The sequence below is a fragment of the Nelusetta ayraudi genome, unplaced genomic scaffold, assembly GCF_046127955.1.
Source record: "Nelusetta ayraudi isolate G7.1 ecotype Tasmania unplaced genomic scaffold, CSIRO-AGI_Nayr_v1 ptg000050l, whole genome shotgun sequence".
Taxonomy (NCBI): Eukaryota; Metazoa; Chordata; class Actinopteri; order Tetraodontiformes; family Monacanthidae; genus Nelusetta; species Nelusetta ayraudi.
In genome coordinates this window covers 2,960,001-2,977,259 of record NW_027466100.1, presented here as the reverse complement: position 1 = coordinate 2,977,259, position 17,259 = coordinate 2,960,001, and the positions used below count along the sequence as shown (strand labels likewise).

The following is a 17,259-nucleotide window of genomic DNA, read 5'->3' as shown; positions in this document are numbered from 1 at the left end:
GACTTAAAATGTCAACAATCTTTGGACTTACGAACTGTATCGCAGCTATTACAGTTTTCCCACCCAATACGTGTGCATAAAAAGGTAATGAGTCAATTTGCCATTATTTCACGTCATCATCATCATCATCATCATTACTGATATCCATCACCATAAGAGTAATATATAAGAGTTAATAATAATACAATATTATAGACAAAGTATGCAATATACATATGAATTCGCATGGGAGACAACCAGAATAGCTGTACTCTAAGGTTTGAATATTCAAGTAAAGCAACAAAAGCAATAAAAAAAAGCTGTTTTTCATATTATTATTATTATTATTATTATTATTATTATAAAATCTGTTAATAAATCTGTAGTTTTTTAAAACAATAATATGATAATGGATCTGTTTTGTTTTTTCTAATTTGCAAATTTATTTGGAGACATCGCAGAAAGGGGGCCTTGTAGCGTAAGCTCCGCCTGCCACCCACAACCAAATGGAGAAATGTCACTAGGTAATAATTGCCATGGGGATGGCAGAGCATAAAGCTGGAGGCGGTTTGACTGAGGTCCATTGCTGAAGTGTGAGGCTCATCATGCACCAGCATCCTCCAACCCAAATACAGAGTTAAACACATGATGTGTTTGTCTACATAAATGTGTGATTATTATTTGCGTCTACCTGTCCATCATCCATCCATTTCTTCTATTTTATTATTGCTGAGGTCCAAGCCAACAGTTTAGCCTGTTGAAGTCGTATCATCTTAATGTTGCGTGTTTCAGCACCCCTTCTCTCTTCGACCTCTTGGTGCTGTAATAAAAAAGGAAGACAAATACGATACACTGGCTAAATAAAACAAATACAGAACCAAGAGAGCACTAACATATAAGAAGCCATTATGGCATAACTTTGAATGCACTGTATTGATAAAAGCAGCCTATGTTGCTGATGAAATTATGAGAACAGATAGATCATGGTAAAGAAACATAGAAACTCTTTATTTTTGAAGAGCATCACACACTTGGAACCGTTGCTGTGTATTATTTTAAACACATTCATAACAATGATGTACAGTGGAAGTCATTCTTTTAATTTAAATCACAGCATCAAAACAATCTCTAAACAAGTACATGTCCTAACACAAATGTTCAACGTTATTCACAGTTTGGAATATTAAGACAATGAAAAGAAGATATTGAGATCAGTGAACTCTGGATTTTGAATAGACTGCCAAACAAGTATCCATTTCTTTAGAGAGCTTTAAAAACCCTACATCAAGAACAATCTGGTCTGAAACTCATGTTTTTCAAAAGAGCATCAGCAGATTGCTTTAACTTCCCCTGGTATTCAAGCTTAAATAACACAAATTTCCAGTTAGAGTTTTTGAGATGAATCATACCAGTCTCTTAAAAACATGCTACTAAATTGGGATAGTAAACTGTATTGGGCTGTATTACGTTGTTTGTCTCTATGCTCGGTAAAATAAAGTCAATCAAGATGATGTTAAAAAAAAAAAAAAGAAATAACAACAACTAAGATGTACTCTGTTAGAATAACACTTTTGATTGGCTGACAATCAGAAACACTCACATTCTGCAATAAAAGTTTGACATGTACCTCACAAAGAAAAAGAAAACTGGGTGTGTTGGGTGCACTACACTCCCCAGAACCAATACAATTTTACTATTTAAAAAAAAATAGCGCATTAATACATTTGACAAATGTAAGAAACAGATTCATATTCAATGCAATACAGTTTATCAAGATAATACCTTTTTAATGATCTATGTTCAAGTACATTGATAAGTACACTACATGGCAGACACTTGGCTGGCCACTTAAATTAAGAAATGATGTCAACCTCTTGCTGGTAGTTTCTTTCTTTTTTTAAGACAAAAAATGATGTATGAACCAAATTTTGGTCTGATCTGTAAACAGCGCATACAAAGGTAGAATCACATCTTCCCCATGTTATAGATATAATTAGATTGGCATTAAGAGTGATATTGTCATCATGGTCTGACTACCAGACCGATGACAGGATTGCTTTTGCCTCACTGAAATGTCAAGATTACAGTTTCAGTTATTGCTGTCTCAGCATGGATATTTTGGCAACTGTTTCCCAATTTAAGAGTAAAAGGGGTATTTGAAAGCACTTAACTGTGAACTCTATGAAGTCACTGTCATAGGTTCACTTATATAATAATGTTATCGTAAATGTTTTCGTCAAAAAATGAAAAAGGCTTCACCATTATTTTTACTTCGATGAATCTTCAACTGTACAGAGCGGATCAGGCGTGTTGAACGTATTAAAATTCAGCAGTGATTTCCCTGTTTGTAAATGTTGCTTGAAAATGCATCAAAGAAATACAAAGTGCAAATAATGCTTTTGTGAATTTGCAAAACTGAAGAGGCAGAGTGGAATGATGCAAGACACAAATCATTTAAAAGTTTTAAATGCTCTCAGTTGAAAAAGAGAAACATGAAACAACTCCTGCAGCAGTTTATGTCCAAAAGCATCAAAGTTAGTCTTTTTTTTTTTTTTTTTTAACAGATAATTAAGCTAAAATATTAAGAGTCTGTGTGTATATGGTTGTTTTTCGCGTGTTCATTCTCAGTAAACTCAGACGTCTCCTCTGCAATCTGTCCAGGAATACGGAAATCGATAGGCATGGGCTGAGCTAGCTCTGTTGGTTGAGGCTGAGCGACTGGACAGCAGGCGGCGCCCCCTTTGGGACTCGAGGTGCTGTGAGAGTTCTGAGCGTCCAGATTGCAGCCGGTGCCTTGCAGAAACTGAAGGAAGTTCTCCTCTATGGATCCCTCGCGGCTCGGCAGCCTCTCCTCGATCTCCCCCCCGGCACGGCGAAACAGACAGGGGAGGTGCTTGCCCAGCTCCTCGCGAATCTGCCTGTTGAGGCAGCCGTAGAAAAAGGGGTTGGAGGTGAAGCAGAAGTAGCCGATCCAGGTGACCACCTCCTCCAGGGAGGCCAGCGCGGCCGGAGGGCTGGCCGCCAGCGCCGAATACAGGTGGAAGGTGAAGTACGGCAGCCAGCAGCAGAGGAACTGGCCGCCGACGGCCGCCAGCACCGCCGCCGCCTTCCCTCCACCGAAGGGGCGCTGTGGAGTCACTCTGCCCGTGCCGGTCCTGGACCCGGACCCGGAGCTGGTCACCATGGTGGAGCGGCTGCTGAGCGACTCGGACCGCTGGCGGCGGGGCGTGTCCATCCAGGTGGGCAGAGGCCCGTGGTGCATGGCTGCAACGCGGGCCACCTTGAACATGTTGCAGTAGACCACCAGGATGACGAGAAGCGGACACAGGAAGTAGACCAGAGTGAAAAGAACCATGAAGGCAACGCGGTTGGATCCCCCGCCCGTCCAGTGCAGCGAGCAGCGGCGGTGGCCGTGAGGCGGCGCAGACGGGACAGCCCCGCCGCCGCCGCCGCCCTCCCCGCCGCCGCCGCCACCGCCGGCCAGCAGGGGGCTCCGTCCACTTTGGAGGAACCAGGCGAGGAGAGGCAGCGCCGACATGGCCAGCGCTTTGACCCAGATCCCCACCAGCACCGACGCCACCAGGCCCACGGTCATCTTCACCTCGTAGCGCATGGGGTGTATGACGTAGTAGTAGCGCTCCACGTTGATGACGGAGATGGAGAGGATGGCGGCGCTGACCAGGCACACGCTGAGGAAGAGGTAGCTCCGGCACAGTGCCTCCCCGAAGAAGGCCCCGCTGGAGAGCATGCCCAGGGGCATGAGCACCAGGGCCGCTAGCAGGTCCACCACGCACAGGTGGAAGACGAAGGCAAACTTGTGGAGCTGCGGGGCCTTGGCGATGACCGCCATGACGGCCACGTTGCCCACCACGGCCAGCAGGTCCATGAGTAGCATGGCCAGCAGGGCTAGCGACCGCGACAGGGCCCAGCCCTCGGGCAGGACGGAGGAGGAGGCGGACGTGTTGGGGAGGAGCTGCGGGGGCGGGTGGGAGGCGTTCCACTTGGGCTCCATCGAAGGGTGGGACGAGGCAGGCGGGCGGGGTCAGTCACAGGCCCATCATCCATCCTTCAAGGCCAGGAAGTTCAACCAGAAATGAGTTGCTTCAAATAAAAAAAGAAAAGAGGTCAGGGGCGGCTACCTCGTCGAGGAGGACGCCGAGGTGGCCTCCTGGCTGAAAGTCTCCGAGCCCACCATCACCATCAGTGCCAACCTACGATGTGAGAACAGGGAGTCACTCAGACAAAGTTGTTTGGAGGCCTGTGATGTGAATATGAACGTGCACCTCCATCACTTCCCTTGCGGTACAACATAGATATCAGATCAGTTTCCTTATAGTGATAATAATTCACACCACATTCACACTGGTGATGCTAAGCTCCATGTGTAGCCACAGCTAGCCTAAGGGGGGGGAGGTGTTTTGCCACAACGGACACAACGGCAGCGACTGGGGTGGATTTGGGGTTTGATCTGTCAACCTCTACCTCCTCCTGAGCTACAGCCGCCCACTTCCATTCCATTACCTGTAGTAATAATGGAATAAAACAGGTCAGAAGGAAAATGTTTTGTTCGCTCGGCTAATTGATGGTCTTCAGGCACACTTCCTGTCACACATGAATGCACAGTTACTCACGAAGACCAATATGCTTACCAAAAACCTAAAAGGCCTTTTTATCAATCATTGATTATGTGTGGCTATAGCATGTAAGGAATTTGCAGGGGTTTGCATAGGAAAAAAGAGGTATCCCAAAAAACTTTGCACGTATGTAACCCTGCACACGTGCCCAGTGTGACTTTGCATGTGTTTGAAGCATGTGCACTACGAATAAAGCCTTTTTTTTTAAGGTAAGGGCTGAGCCATGCGTGTCAGAAACGTAACACGTGAGACTATCAAAGGTTGCAGACACGGCGTGCATGTGAACCCATTAGCCTCGACGGGCAGAACTGGGTGGCTGCTGTTTTGTATGTGTGTCCAGAGAAGGGAATCCAGACGCCTCCAGTAATGAAAAACGCTCGAGATGTTCCCATCTACTGTAATAACACCAGGGATCAAGCCAAAAAACCTGAGCTCTTACCTCCCTCATCCCCTATGAATGAATGCTCTTGGTGAGCAACGTCTCTAAATCCAGCACAGAGGATCACCCAATTCACTGGAAGCCTGCTGCCTGTTTTAGTATTGTCTTATACCGCCTACTCACGTATATGTTAATAATAAATGCATTATAGCCCTTGTATAAAAAAAAGAGAAGGATTACATTGGCCACATATTGGACCTGTGTCCGCTGTAGCATTGCACAGAGCACACAATCGGTAGATTAGGGGACGAAAGTGCCAATTAGCATGGAAATGTAAGACTCTGAGAGGATGATGACAGTGTGGCAGAGGGAATGATGTACCTGGTTCACAGAGTTTTCTGATGCAGCTGTCTTCTGCTTTGGTCTCCAGCGTGAAAAACCTGCTGTAGCTCCCACTGCCGAGGCACCCAGTGAACGTCAATCACTGTGCACTATGAACGCTGCTGAGGTACTTCCCGGTCTGCAAGCATGCTTCTCCTCTCATCCCTCACTGCTGTCACTGCTGGCCCCATTTTTCCTCGCCGGATGTCTTCAGCTTTGGCAGCGGCTGCAACCCCCGTCTCTTCGGAACGGATGCTGGTCTTAAAAAGCTTGCAACCACCACCACCAGCAGAAGCAGCAGCAGCCCTGTGCTTTTCCTCTGCTCACACAGTGACTGCAGAGATGGAGCATTCGGCAGCGAGAAGCAGGACCATGGATGCTGCCTTCACAGGGTCCTAGTGTCCACAGTATACTGTCAAGTATCACCTTCAAATTTAGCAACAAAGTGCAGTTGGATATATGGCTATTTTTAGCCTGATTAACTCAATTTGTCTTTATGCTATTGATATGGCACGGTGGGAAGCAACACATTTTCTGGAAAGCATTAAATAAAAACTGCTAATGGTCAGAATTACTAAATATATATATATTGTTAGCAACAAGCTAGCATTTCAAAAGGGAATGGCCAAAGTTTGTGAATGAGCGCTCTTTATAATCGGGAAAAACTGTTCTCCTCAGCAGCAGTGGTTAAATAATGCCATTCGAGCTTTGTACATGCCAACAACCAAAACAATTGGACGGGATGCTTGACAACTAAATTCCCTTCACTTCAGTCTTATCACCAGACGGTTTCCAGAACCCTCCTAGTGCCCGCACTCAACGATGTACGTGGCTCAAGAAACCATTTTTAGTAACCATTGTCCATGTTTTTGTTTTTTTGTTTTTTCCCTTTATTACCACGAAACCAAATAGTAAGAAATGAGTCTGGTCTTACTAGGACCCAGCTTAAGCAGGAGGGATCATTGATTTTTCTTTCTAATGCCATGCTGTGTAGATATGTCATGATTTTTAAAAGAACATGATAACCATATGCTACCAATACTTCGACTACTATTACTACTGATCACAATATTTAACGGAGGTATATCTGATAAAAAAAAGGCCCAACCGCTCATCCCAACCAATGGGGATAATGCATGGCAATAGACATAATCTCACTCATCACAGCCTTACGCTTCTTCAGCCTCACCTCATTACTCGCTCTGGTTAGTGTTGGTTCATCCCAGCGCGCAGTTTCACCAATCAGGCAGTAGCTTTCCTGTGTTTATTCCTAATTCCCTACTTATTTACCGTTTGTCCAGGACGTTCATTTCACGGAGGAAAACAGTGTCCATCACAAGATTTACCAAGGCAGTGAGACATTGATTAGGCCAGGCTGCAGCCTCCATCATTACAGCCTTCCATAGTGTGGCTCCTGTTGCCACGGTGATCTTTTTCCCATACAGTCCATCTCCTTGCTCCGTCTGCAGAAGAGAATGAAATCTGGGCCATAACGGTTAAGTAAGGCTACTCTACTCAAGGACCGAGTTAGGAGTTGCTTGGTCTTGGGTGTTGCAGATTAGCATTTGTAAGGTTCCACATAATACTGTACATGTCATTTGCATTTTGTGAAAAAAAATCAAATGCAGCACCTCTCGCACCTTTTACAAGCTTACAGCAGCCTTGAGGAACAAACCGATGATGAATTCAGTTCAATAACAGTCGTATTATGACATTTTCACTGGTTAAGTCAGAGTTAGAATGTAGATAATCTGGTGAAATTATTATACAATGTGTTGCTCTGACCTCAAATACGAGTGCAATCATGTATAAATGTAAGGGTTAGGTTTAAGGAAACTATGTATGACTCTAACGAGAATGACAGACATGCAAATTTCAAATCCGAATGCTTGCAAGCCACTGCACAGAGCTGTAAAATCGACCCTGAATAGATAATCGGCGTTGGCACTAAGAATGCGAATAAACATTTTAAAGACTCTTTTTGGGATAGTATATAAATTATTTCCTCCGACAGAAAAGCAATCAGCAAAACAGCCAACAATGTGATCAACTTTGGGATTTCACTGGCAGTCACACGGCATCCCTCTTAAATGCATGTCTGGTAGATTGTGCAAAATGGCACAATTACAAGTCTGTATAACCAAACACTTTACACCCCAAGCATGAAACACAACAGTACTGTTGCCACCAGAGTCTTTTGTCGAAACAGAAACGCATCTCTCCGTGGTAAAATGATAAACTTGCAGATTTGTCTCACGAACTGCGAGCCAAACAGTCTCCCTCTGTCAACACTTTAAACTCCAAACACTGCTGGTTAGCAGAACAACAATGCAGTGGGAAGAGCAGGTTTAATGGACAGCGATTACTACTGTTGTCATGGTGAAGATGTTTCTGGATGTCTGGTACCGCTGAAAAAAGGGTGGAACATACACACACCCGTATATTGTTTAATGTGACTCAAGCATCGCGTACGACCAACGGCCTTACTTGTGTCTGCCTGCATCTGCATTCACCGAGAGAGAGAAAAAAAACAAACCCACATGTGACGTGTGTGCAGTGTGCACAGGGGGCACGCATGCATGTGTGTCAGGTGTTGACTCATGACAAAAATAGCAGAATCTTGCCCGGCCGGCAGCCCCAATCGCTGTCACCACAAATACAATGGTTTCTATGGCAACCTTGAAAATAGACTCCTCATTCGCACTCAGAAATAGCAAAGGACACTGCACTAACCCCAGAGAGCCTCGCCTGCTTGTAAAAAATAAAAATAAAAACAACACCCAGAGATATGAAAACAACAAATATCTGCTGCCCCCTCGGATTATATGAACCCATTACATTGCATTACATTACAAAAACATAATTAGTGCAACTTACACAAACAATCATCTGGTGCATTGTGGTAACATTAACCAGCTCTGGGTTCAAAACGAGCAAAAGCACAAAAGGATTTTTGTTGTTGTCGTTGTTGTTGTTGTTGTTGTTGTCGTCGTTGTTGTTTTGGTTTGAGTCGGCCTTCGCAGGACGACATGAGTGAGGTTGAGTCAGGTATGGATCCTTCACATTTACGCGTCGGAATCACCACTTTTGAGATTCTGTTGTGAGGCGTCAAGAATTATCCACCGTTGTAAGATATAATTATACATTATGAGTCATTCAGTTGGGGCGGTGATGATTTTTTTTTTTTTTTTATGTGCCTCGGTGAAACAAAATCCATCCAGAAATAGCCAAGTTCCATTTTGTCAAATTTTGGCAAGGAGATGCGAAATGTCCAGGGTTTATCAGTTACGCCGGCGTTAAAGGAGAAACCCACAGAGTACGTCCACACAGAGGAATTACAACAAGGCTCATAAGCAATGGTGTGGAATAGGATATTTCAGTTCAAGCAACTCTGGGAATCTATTCAACTGAACACGTCATTTTCATTATTTGTGTTAAGCGAAATTCACTTTCCAAAAGTAAGGAAAAAGTAACAGCTGATGTGATCATATTTTATAACGTGCCAATCTGGGGTTTTTGCATATATTCACTGAATCCCCTGGCAACATGATGCTGTTGTCTGTGGCAAAAGAAAAAAAACATGCTAAATGATGCTCCAACAAAAAAATGTTTTTGTCTCTATAGACGTCTCAGTTCTTTTTCCTAGAATTCCCTGAATGGTGAACGGGCCAGGCCAGATGGTGGCAGTGTGTCCATTGTAAATGTGCACACGGGACAGCAGCCTCACGCACTGTGGCAGGGTCTGTCAGTGTCTTTAGAACCTGCTTGTGTGTTGCATTTTTGTACACTTTCTTTTTTTTTTTTAGATTAAGTAAGATCAATCCATCATAGCTTGTATAGGATAACTAAAGGACACTGAAAGACTGTTTAGGCTTTAGGTTTAACAATTTTCCAAACTTTATGATATGAAAGTCCGTCACGTTTTACGTCATGTCAGTTAAAACCAAGACTAAATGTGTTTAATTTGTCGTCTACTGAATACATAATGATTTATCAACTATACATCATGCGTAACGCTGCTGTAACAACAATGTAAAAATGTGCTATTTTTTCCCCGTCCCTGATCCCATTACAATGATGGAGCGCTAAGAGCAGGCTTGGATGTGGCACTAAACCTGCTGTCAGTGCCCCAGAGCTGTGTCTCATCTATAATTCACCACGGGACTGTAAATCCTAAGGCAGGGGGGAGACGCCCATCCGTCAGAGCAGCACCTACATCTGGCCTGCTACCTGATCGCTCGCTATCAAATGTGCGCCAGGCTGAGTTTGTCAACAAGCGTGTTGTGACAGCGTGACTTTAACAACAGGTCCTGTTGTGACAACAGAATCACAACTGTCAAGACACATATGACATAATGAATATCAAAAAGTCACGAATTAATATATGCATTATTTAAACAGTGGATTTAAAAGAAGTAGAAGTATATATATGAATACATATTTCGATATATATATATGTATATATATATATATATATGTGTGTGTGTATAGATAGATAGTAGGATGCAGTAGGATCTGCAGTAGGATGGTTTGCTGGACCTACTCATAATAAAGGGGACAACACTCCCCCCCCAAAAAAAAAAAAAAAAGCCCTACGTCATGACTTCATGATGCAGCCCATGGCTTCATGGTAAAGTATATTTATTAAGTGTTGTTGTTGTTACACTAAATGACATAGAAAGCTGTGTTTATTTGAGTCCTGCTTGTTTTTTCCGTTGTGATTCAAAACACTGCCAAATAATGTTTGATAATGGTTGCTCCATCGTTCCACAGAAAATACTGTCGTTGCTACAGTGAAGTGTTAACAATCTCCACCACCAACACAGGCCAGTCTTCAGTGCAGCAGCTATGCTTCCTCCATAAATGGCAAGTTCAGCATGCACAGTTTACTCTGGCCCCCTTCTGCCAAGTGCATTGCATGAATAGGCAGAAATTCATTTCACAGGAAGATTGTGTCTTGGCGATTTTATATGTTGCTGGCTGCAGTCCGAGATCCACTTTCTAGTTTGCAATAATTACTCAGTTACTTGCTTACCTAGTTACTTTACTATTACTTTTCCAGAGAACAAGCCACAGTTTTTTTTTTTGTCTCCTCTGTTAATTAAGTCCAGTTATTAGTACAAATAGAAGACCTACACAGAAAGTGATTGCTGTATTTGGCTTGATAATTATAAAATAGAGGATGACATTATAGTGAGAATTATCATAATAATCATGAATATTGTAAGGCAACACAGCCTGGAATTTGCATTTTCTCCTTGTGTCTGTATTGGCTCCCTTCGGGTACTCTGGCTTCCTCCCTCAGTCCAAAATGTGTGAGGCGAATTCTGAACTCTGAATGCTTGTCTGTCATTTTGCTAGGCCCTGCGATAAACTAACGACTTGTCCAGGGTGTAGCCTTCCTCCACCAGAAGATAGCTGCGTTAGCATGCTCTAGCAGCCCCGGTGATGCTGAGCACGGGAGAAGTGGTTGAAGCAAATGAATGAATTAGTAAATATTGTATTCACAACGAGTAGGTACCGCCCCCAAGTGGAAAAAGGTAAGTGTCCTAAACTTTAGACATGACAAACCAGGTGCTGCAATCAGGGGTGTTTCTAGAGGAACATGGAGAGCCTCCCAGCCCAACAACACCAAGAACAATGATTCAAACCAGAAATCTATCATTTTCTGTGAAATTGTGTAAATACCAAGACTAAAAAAAAAAAAAAATGTAATCTATAAATAACATAACAAACATCACTTAATGTATGAATGACGCAAACACAACCAAGTTAAAAGAAAAAACGAAGAAAATGTCTATGTCCTGGTGCAATTCATTTTAAAACCTTTGTTTGCGATGACATCTTCAATGCTGCATGTTGATATTTTTGTTTAACAGAAAATTTGGGCTGTACCAGAAAATTCTATGACATATTTCACAACACCAATTAGAACCAGTTTGGCCAGACCAAGCTGATGTACTGACAGCAGAATTGATGTCCCAATCAGTGTCAGTTATTTAACAACAAGGGATTGTTCAAAGGAAAGTAACACGAGTGACTGGAGTGACTTGCAAATTCAAGGAGATACATATCTATTACATTTACCTCAGAAGTAGATTTACTTGTTTAACTACGAAGCTAGTTAATGTGTGGTGTTTTGCAACTGTTCTGGAGCTTCGTGGGACTGCGACCAAGTGGCATCACTACTTTTAATGTCAGACACAAGTTGAAACTTACCAATTCCTCGTTGTTTTCTTCTTCTTCATTTTTTTTTTTTTTTCTTTTTCCACGTTCAGAGGGATTCGCTTCATTTTCGCTTCGGTTCGACGAGAACCCCAAAGTTGAGACTGCGGTCAAGCCAGCCGACAGTTCGACAAAAGCGGTCGAGCCAGCAGGCACTCGCTTTTTGCTTGCTCCGTGTACACCAGGTATTACGGTAGTCATTGTACTCAATGGGGAAACGAGATCGAATCGCTTTTCACTGTACTTGGTTTCAGATGAACACATTTGGAGAATTCCTAATTGTCACGCCATCATTCCACTTCGGGTGCTAGGGCACCACCCCAGGAACACCCTCACTGAATTTCACAAATTTCTGATGTAGCATTTCAGAATAAAGCTCATCCAAAAATGTGCACTTTTTATGTTTATTATTCTTGATTTCAGATGAAAATATTTGGAGAATTCCTAATTTTCACTCCATCATTCCACTTCGGGTGCTCGTGCACCACCCCAGGAACACCCTCACTGAATTTCACAAATTTCTGATGTAGCATTTCAGAATAAAGTTCATTCAAAACTGTGCATTTTTTATGTTTATTATTCTTGATTTCAGATGTAAATATTTGGAGAATTCCTGATTGTCACGCCAGTATTCCACTTCAGGGTGCTCGTGCACCACCCCAGGAACACCCTCACTGAATTTTCATCTGAAATCAAGAACAATAAACATAAAAAATGTACATTGGATGGGCTTTATTTTGTAATGCTCCATCAGAAATTGCTGAAATGAAAAAGATATTCCTGGGGTGGTGCACGAGCACCCTGAAGTGGAATACTGGCGTGAAAATTAGGAATTCTCCAAATATTTTCAATTGAAATCAAGAATAATAAACATTAAAAAAAATATACATTTTTGGATGAGCTTTATTCAGAAATTGCTGAAATTCATTGAAGATATTCCTGGGGTGGTGCTCTAGCACCCTGAAGTGGAATACTGGCGTGAAAATTATGAATTCTCCAAATATTTTCAATTGAAATCAAGAATAATAAACATTAAAAAATTTACATTTTTGGATGAGCTTTATTCAGAAATTGCTGAAATTCATTGAAGATATTCCTGTGGTGGTGCACTAGCACCCTGAAGTGGAATGATGGAGTGACAATTAGGAATTCTCCAAAAACTTTCATCTGAAATCAAGAATAATAAACATAAAAAATGCACATTTTTGGATGAGCTTTATTCTGAAATACTCCAGCAGAAATTTGTGAAATTCAGTGAGGGTGTTCCTGGGGTGGTGCCCTAGCACCCTGAAGTGGAATGATGGCGTGACAATTAGGAATTCTCCAATAATGTTAATCTGAAACCAAGTACAGAGAAAAGCGATTCGATCTCGTTTCCCCATTGAGTACAATGACTACCGTAATACCTGGTGTACACGGAGCAAGCAAAAATCGAGTGCCTGCTGGCTCGACCGCTTTTGTCGAACTGTCGGTTGGCTTGACCGCAGTAAGTTGAGCCAGCTAGTAGAGGCCCCATTAGGGAGGTTCCCAGTGGGTCGCTGCAGTGTCTATTGGCGGTTTCAGATTGTGTCGTTGATATAGATCAATATCAGCCGTATCTCGGGGTCCCTTTATTGCCACTTGCCAATAACAGCTAGTAAGGGGCCATACGCAAGGGGGTTCCCGTTACCGACGCATCGACGTTGCCGTGTCTGAAGCAGTGAGTCATTTTTACGTGGACCAATGTCAACCGTCTCTCGGGGCCCCTTTCCAGATCGGGGCCCTGGACAGTTGCGGCGTCCCAGGCTGCAACAATATTTGATAATAAAATTTTAAAAAAAAGTAGACTCATTAAAAACGTTTAAAAAAATAATTAAATAAAATAAAAAGTGACAAACTGGCCAGTCGTCGTCTTCTTTCTGTGAAACTATTTCCTGACAGAAAAAGACTAAAACTGTGACAGAATTCTTAAACACCACAATAACGTCATGACTTTGTAAAGTGCTGACAGCATGAATGCAGGTGGGACTCCTCCATTATCTCCATCTCCACCACACGCAGGTCTCCCTGCTCAGTGCAAATAGGACTCTCTCTCTCTCTCTCTCCCTCTCTTCTCTCTCTCTCTCTCTCCCTCTCTCTCTCTGTCTCCCCCCTCTCTCTCTCCCTCTCTCTCTCTCTCTCTCTGTCTCCCCCCCTCTCTCTCTCCCTCTCTCTCTCTCTCCCCCCCTCTCTCTCTCTCTGTCCCCCCCCCCCTCTCTCTCTCTCTGCCCCCCCCCTCTCTCTCTCTCTCTGTCTCCCCCCTCTCTCTCTCTCTCTCTCACTCACACACACACACACACACACACACTGCTGCATGCGCCACAGATTGCTGCAGCTGCACTTCCTGCCTGACAATGAATGTTTGCCCTGTCCTTCACCGGGCGGGCTAATAAGAAGATGAAGCCAGCAGCTACCGGGCGTGGGCTTCATCATCAAAGGCGGGCAGACAGTGTCACTGCGGGGGAGGAAGAAGGGCCCACCACTGGAGTGTTGAAAGACAAGATAGTTGGCTGCGCCTTTTACCACAAGACACCCTATAGCTTCTAGTCAGAGGGGGGGAAACATGAAGGGCGGTGCCGTGGAAGTGTGTTTGACCAGAGGCGGAAGTGCTTCGCCTTACGGGTAATGAGCGGGAGGGGCGGAGTCAGGCGGTGGGAGAGGAAGGGGTCGGGGGAGGGGGGGGGGGGGGCGCACTGTGACACACCCCCTGCACTGCCGCTCCTCGCGCCCCTTCCGATCCCAGCTCGGCAGCCAGTCAGGTGGGCGGCCACCTCTCCTCTTCATCGCTGACTGAGTGAGGAGTGCAGGACGCCTCTTTCTTCCGGGTCACCCAGTGATGACAAACAGACCGCTAGGAGAGCAGAGGAGAGGAGAGGCTGACTGACTGACTGACTGGAGAGAGGATGATGACACTGACCTGTGAGGGATCACCTCCTCCTCCACCCTTTTTCTTCCTCTTCTCCTCCTCCTCCTCCTCTTCCACTTTGCAGCTGAAGAGCAGCTCCGCTCCCATCTGTGCTCATCGCTTCGGACCCCTGACACGCTGACAAGGTAAAGGACGTCCCAGCCGGGCAGGACACTTTTGTGCCTAGCTAGGGTGGACTTTTGTGGCAATATCCAAGAGCATGCATGCACAGTTAATTAACTGTATATATTCCCGCCAGATATCTGCCGTGCAATTAGTTTTGTTTTGCCTTCGTCGGTTCTTAATTGTTTTTTCCCCTCCACCCTCGATGTGTAAACGTTACTTTTGGCCGCCTTAACGATCCTCCTGGTGCAACTGCTGCGGCTGTGTGCAACTGCTGCGGCTGTGTGCATTAATGCATGACGACAGTGGCGAAGCCAGAAAGGCTGCCTTTGGGGGGTGGGGGGGCACACGGTAAGATCATGACTTACATATGGGGTGGCAATAAGAAGATATGTGAAATGTGTATTTGGCGTATTATTATTATTATTATTATTATTATAATTATAATTATTATAATTATTATTATTGTTGTTGTTGTTGTTGTTGTTGTTGTTGTTGGTATTTAGTAAATGTTTTCAGGGTGACTTGTATAACTTTCGGACTGTCACTATTCCTATGAATTAGAGGACAGCAAATCTTTGACAATGTTAATAATAATAATAATAATAATAATAATAATAAACCTATATCAGCTTGTTCCTATTGTTAGGTTTAGGGTGACATTGAATTTCTTCTTTGAATGTTAACTTTCCACCAAGTGAAAAATCCAGATCAATCATCAAGTCAGAAATACATTATACATACTTATATTAATAATGCATATAAAAGATATTGCACTTCAATCAAAAATGGTGTGACTTGAGATACTGTAGTGTGGAAATGTAAAGGCCTTGTGTCAAATTACCCACCCCTCCCCGCCCCCCACCGACCACAAAGTAACTCCGCCCCTGCGTGGCGGGCTGTGAGCGCCGCGTCTCTCACTGGTTTTCTTTCTCCTCACAGACCCTGAATTTCCCACGATGGGCGGCTCGCCATTGGTTTTCCTCCCGCTGACGCTTACCCTGCTGCTGCTGTCCCCGACCCGGGCGGGCGCGCAGCCCAAGGGAAGCCCACTGGACTGCCAAAAGACGTGCGTGTGCGCCAGCAACATCATCAGCTGCTCCAAGGCGGGCCTGAAGAGCGTCCCCGCCGCGCTGCCGGGCTACACGGCCGTGCTAGACCTCAGCTACAACAACATCTCGCGGCTGCGCGCCGAGTGGACGCCGGTCAATCTGGGCGACCTCCACTCGCTGCTGCTCAGCCACAATGGCCTGCACTTCCTCTCCTCGGAGGCGTTTGCACACGTGACCCACCTGCGCCACTTGGACCTGTCCTCCAACGGCCTGGTCCAGCTGGACGAGGGCATCTTCGAGCCGCTGGAACAGCTGGAGTCGCTGCTGCTCTACGACAACGCCATCACCCAGATCGACCGCGCCGCCTTCTCGGGCCTCGTCAGCCTGCGCAAGCTCTACTTGAGCCGCAACCTCGTCTCGCGCTTCCCCCTGGAGCTGGTGAAGGAGAGGACCCGCTCGGGGACGCTGGCCGTGCTGGACGTGTCCTCCAACCGCATCAAGCTGCTGCCGCCGGCGGAGCTGAGCTTGCTGCCGGCCTGGGTGGCCGACGGCCTCTACCTGCACGACAACCCGCTGCCCTGTAGCTGCCAGCTCTATAACACGCTGGCCCGCTGGCAGCTCAAGGGCCTCAGCTCCGTGGTGGACTTCGCGCCGGGGCACACGTGCGTGCTGCCGGGCGCGGCCAAGCTGAAGGTGGCCACGCTGGAGCTGAACAAGGCGCACCTGAACTGCAGCGAGGTGGGCGTGGACGGCGAGGAGGAGGCCTACCTGGAGCAATACCTGGTGCTGGATTGCGACAGCAGGCGCAAGGACACGGTCAAGACGTGGACACTGCCCAACGGCCTCCCCGTGTCCAACACCAACGCGATGGTGACCCCAGACGGGAGGCTCCAGATCGGGCCCCTGAAGGCCGAGGACTCCGGGGTGTACACCTGCAACGTCACCGCCGGCGACTCCTTCGAGGAGACGCTCTACGTCACCGTGGTGGTGTTCAACTCCACGGCGAGGGGCGGGCTGGAGAACATGAAGACGGCCTACACCACGCTGGTGGCGTGCCTGGTGAGCCTGGTGATGGTGCTAGTCTACCTCTACCTCACGCCGTGCCGCTGCGCCCACTGCCCCGGCCAGGGCTCCGAGAAGGAGGAGGACAGCCTGCGCTCCTCCACCGTCAGCATCTCCCACGACGACCACGACCATGACGACCATGCGGGCGTGGAGGGCGGCGGCGGAGGAGGAGGTGGCAATGCCCAATACAGGCACGTGGCCTCCACGGAGCCCAAGGAGCAGCTGGAGCAGAACGGGCGATTAGACGTGATCAGCGAGAAGGACGAGGAGGCGGCGCAGGGGGACCAGAGGCAGAGGAGGTCCGACGTCAGCTCCGTGTGCTCCGACACGCCCATGATGCTCTGAAGGGCGGCTCCAGTGTGTGAGGTTATCGTGTTTACCAAAAACAGCCAAACGGCATCGTTCTCGCACACGTTACACGTGATGGAAGTGATTTCCCTCATTTTCCTTCGACCGCTTGCAAAAATCACTCCTGGGATTCTGTTTGATAATAAATTG

General features: G+C 45.8%; 2 protein-coding genes across 3 annotated transcripts in view; one reads left to right on the top strand and one right to left on the bottom strand.

The window, feature by feature from the left end:
• Nucleotides 1–960: 960 nt before the first annotated feature.
• LOC142895952 (G-protein coupled receptor 61-like) lies at nt 961–8,431 on the bottom strand. Of its 2 annotated transcripts, XM_076037328.1 has the most exons (3): nt 5,374–8,431; nt 4,119–4,190; nt 961–4,045 (listed from the first exon to the last, which is right to left on the bottom strand). In XM_076037328.1, the coding sequence occupies exon 3, from the start codon at nt 3,989–3,991 to the stop codon at nt 2,561–2,563; it is 1,431 nt and encodes a 476-aa protein (XP_075893443.1). In that variant the 5' UTR covers nt 3,992–4,045; nt 4,119–4,190; nt 5,374–8,431; the 3' UTR covers nt 961–2,560. The 2 variants fall into 2 exon arrangements, with proteins under 2 accessions (XP_075893443.1, XP_075893442.1); XM_076037327.1 differs by lacking the exon at nt 4,119–4,190 and having other exon boundaries at nt 961–4,080.
• A 5,897-nt stretch (nt 8,432–14,328) lies between these two features.
• The window catches only part of LOC142895947 (amphoterin-induced protein 1-like), a 4,283-nt gene continuing 1,352 nt past the window's right edge, over nt 14,329–17,259 (top strand). The window contains exons 1-2 of the mRNA XM_076037320.1: nt 14,329–14,667; nt 15,587–17,259. The exon at nt 15,587–17,259 is cut by the window's right edge and continues 1,352 nt beyond it. Coding sequence (XP_075893435.1) covers nt 15,604–17,106 — 1,503 coding nt within the window. The 5' untranslated portion in view covers nt 14,329–14,667; nt 15,587–15,603 and the 3' untranslated portion in view covers nt 17,107–17,259. The remainder of the gene's footprint in view (nt 14,668–15,586) is intronic.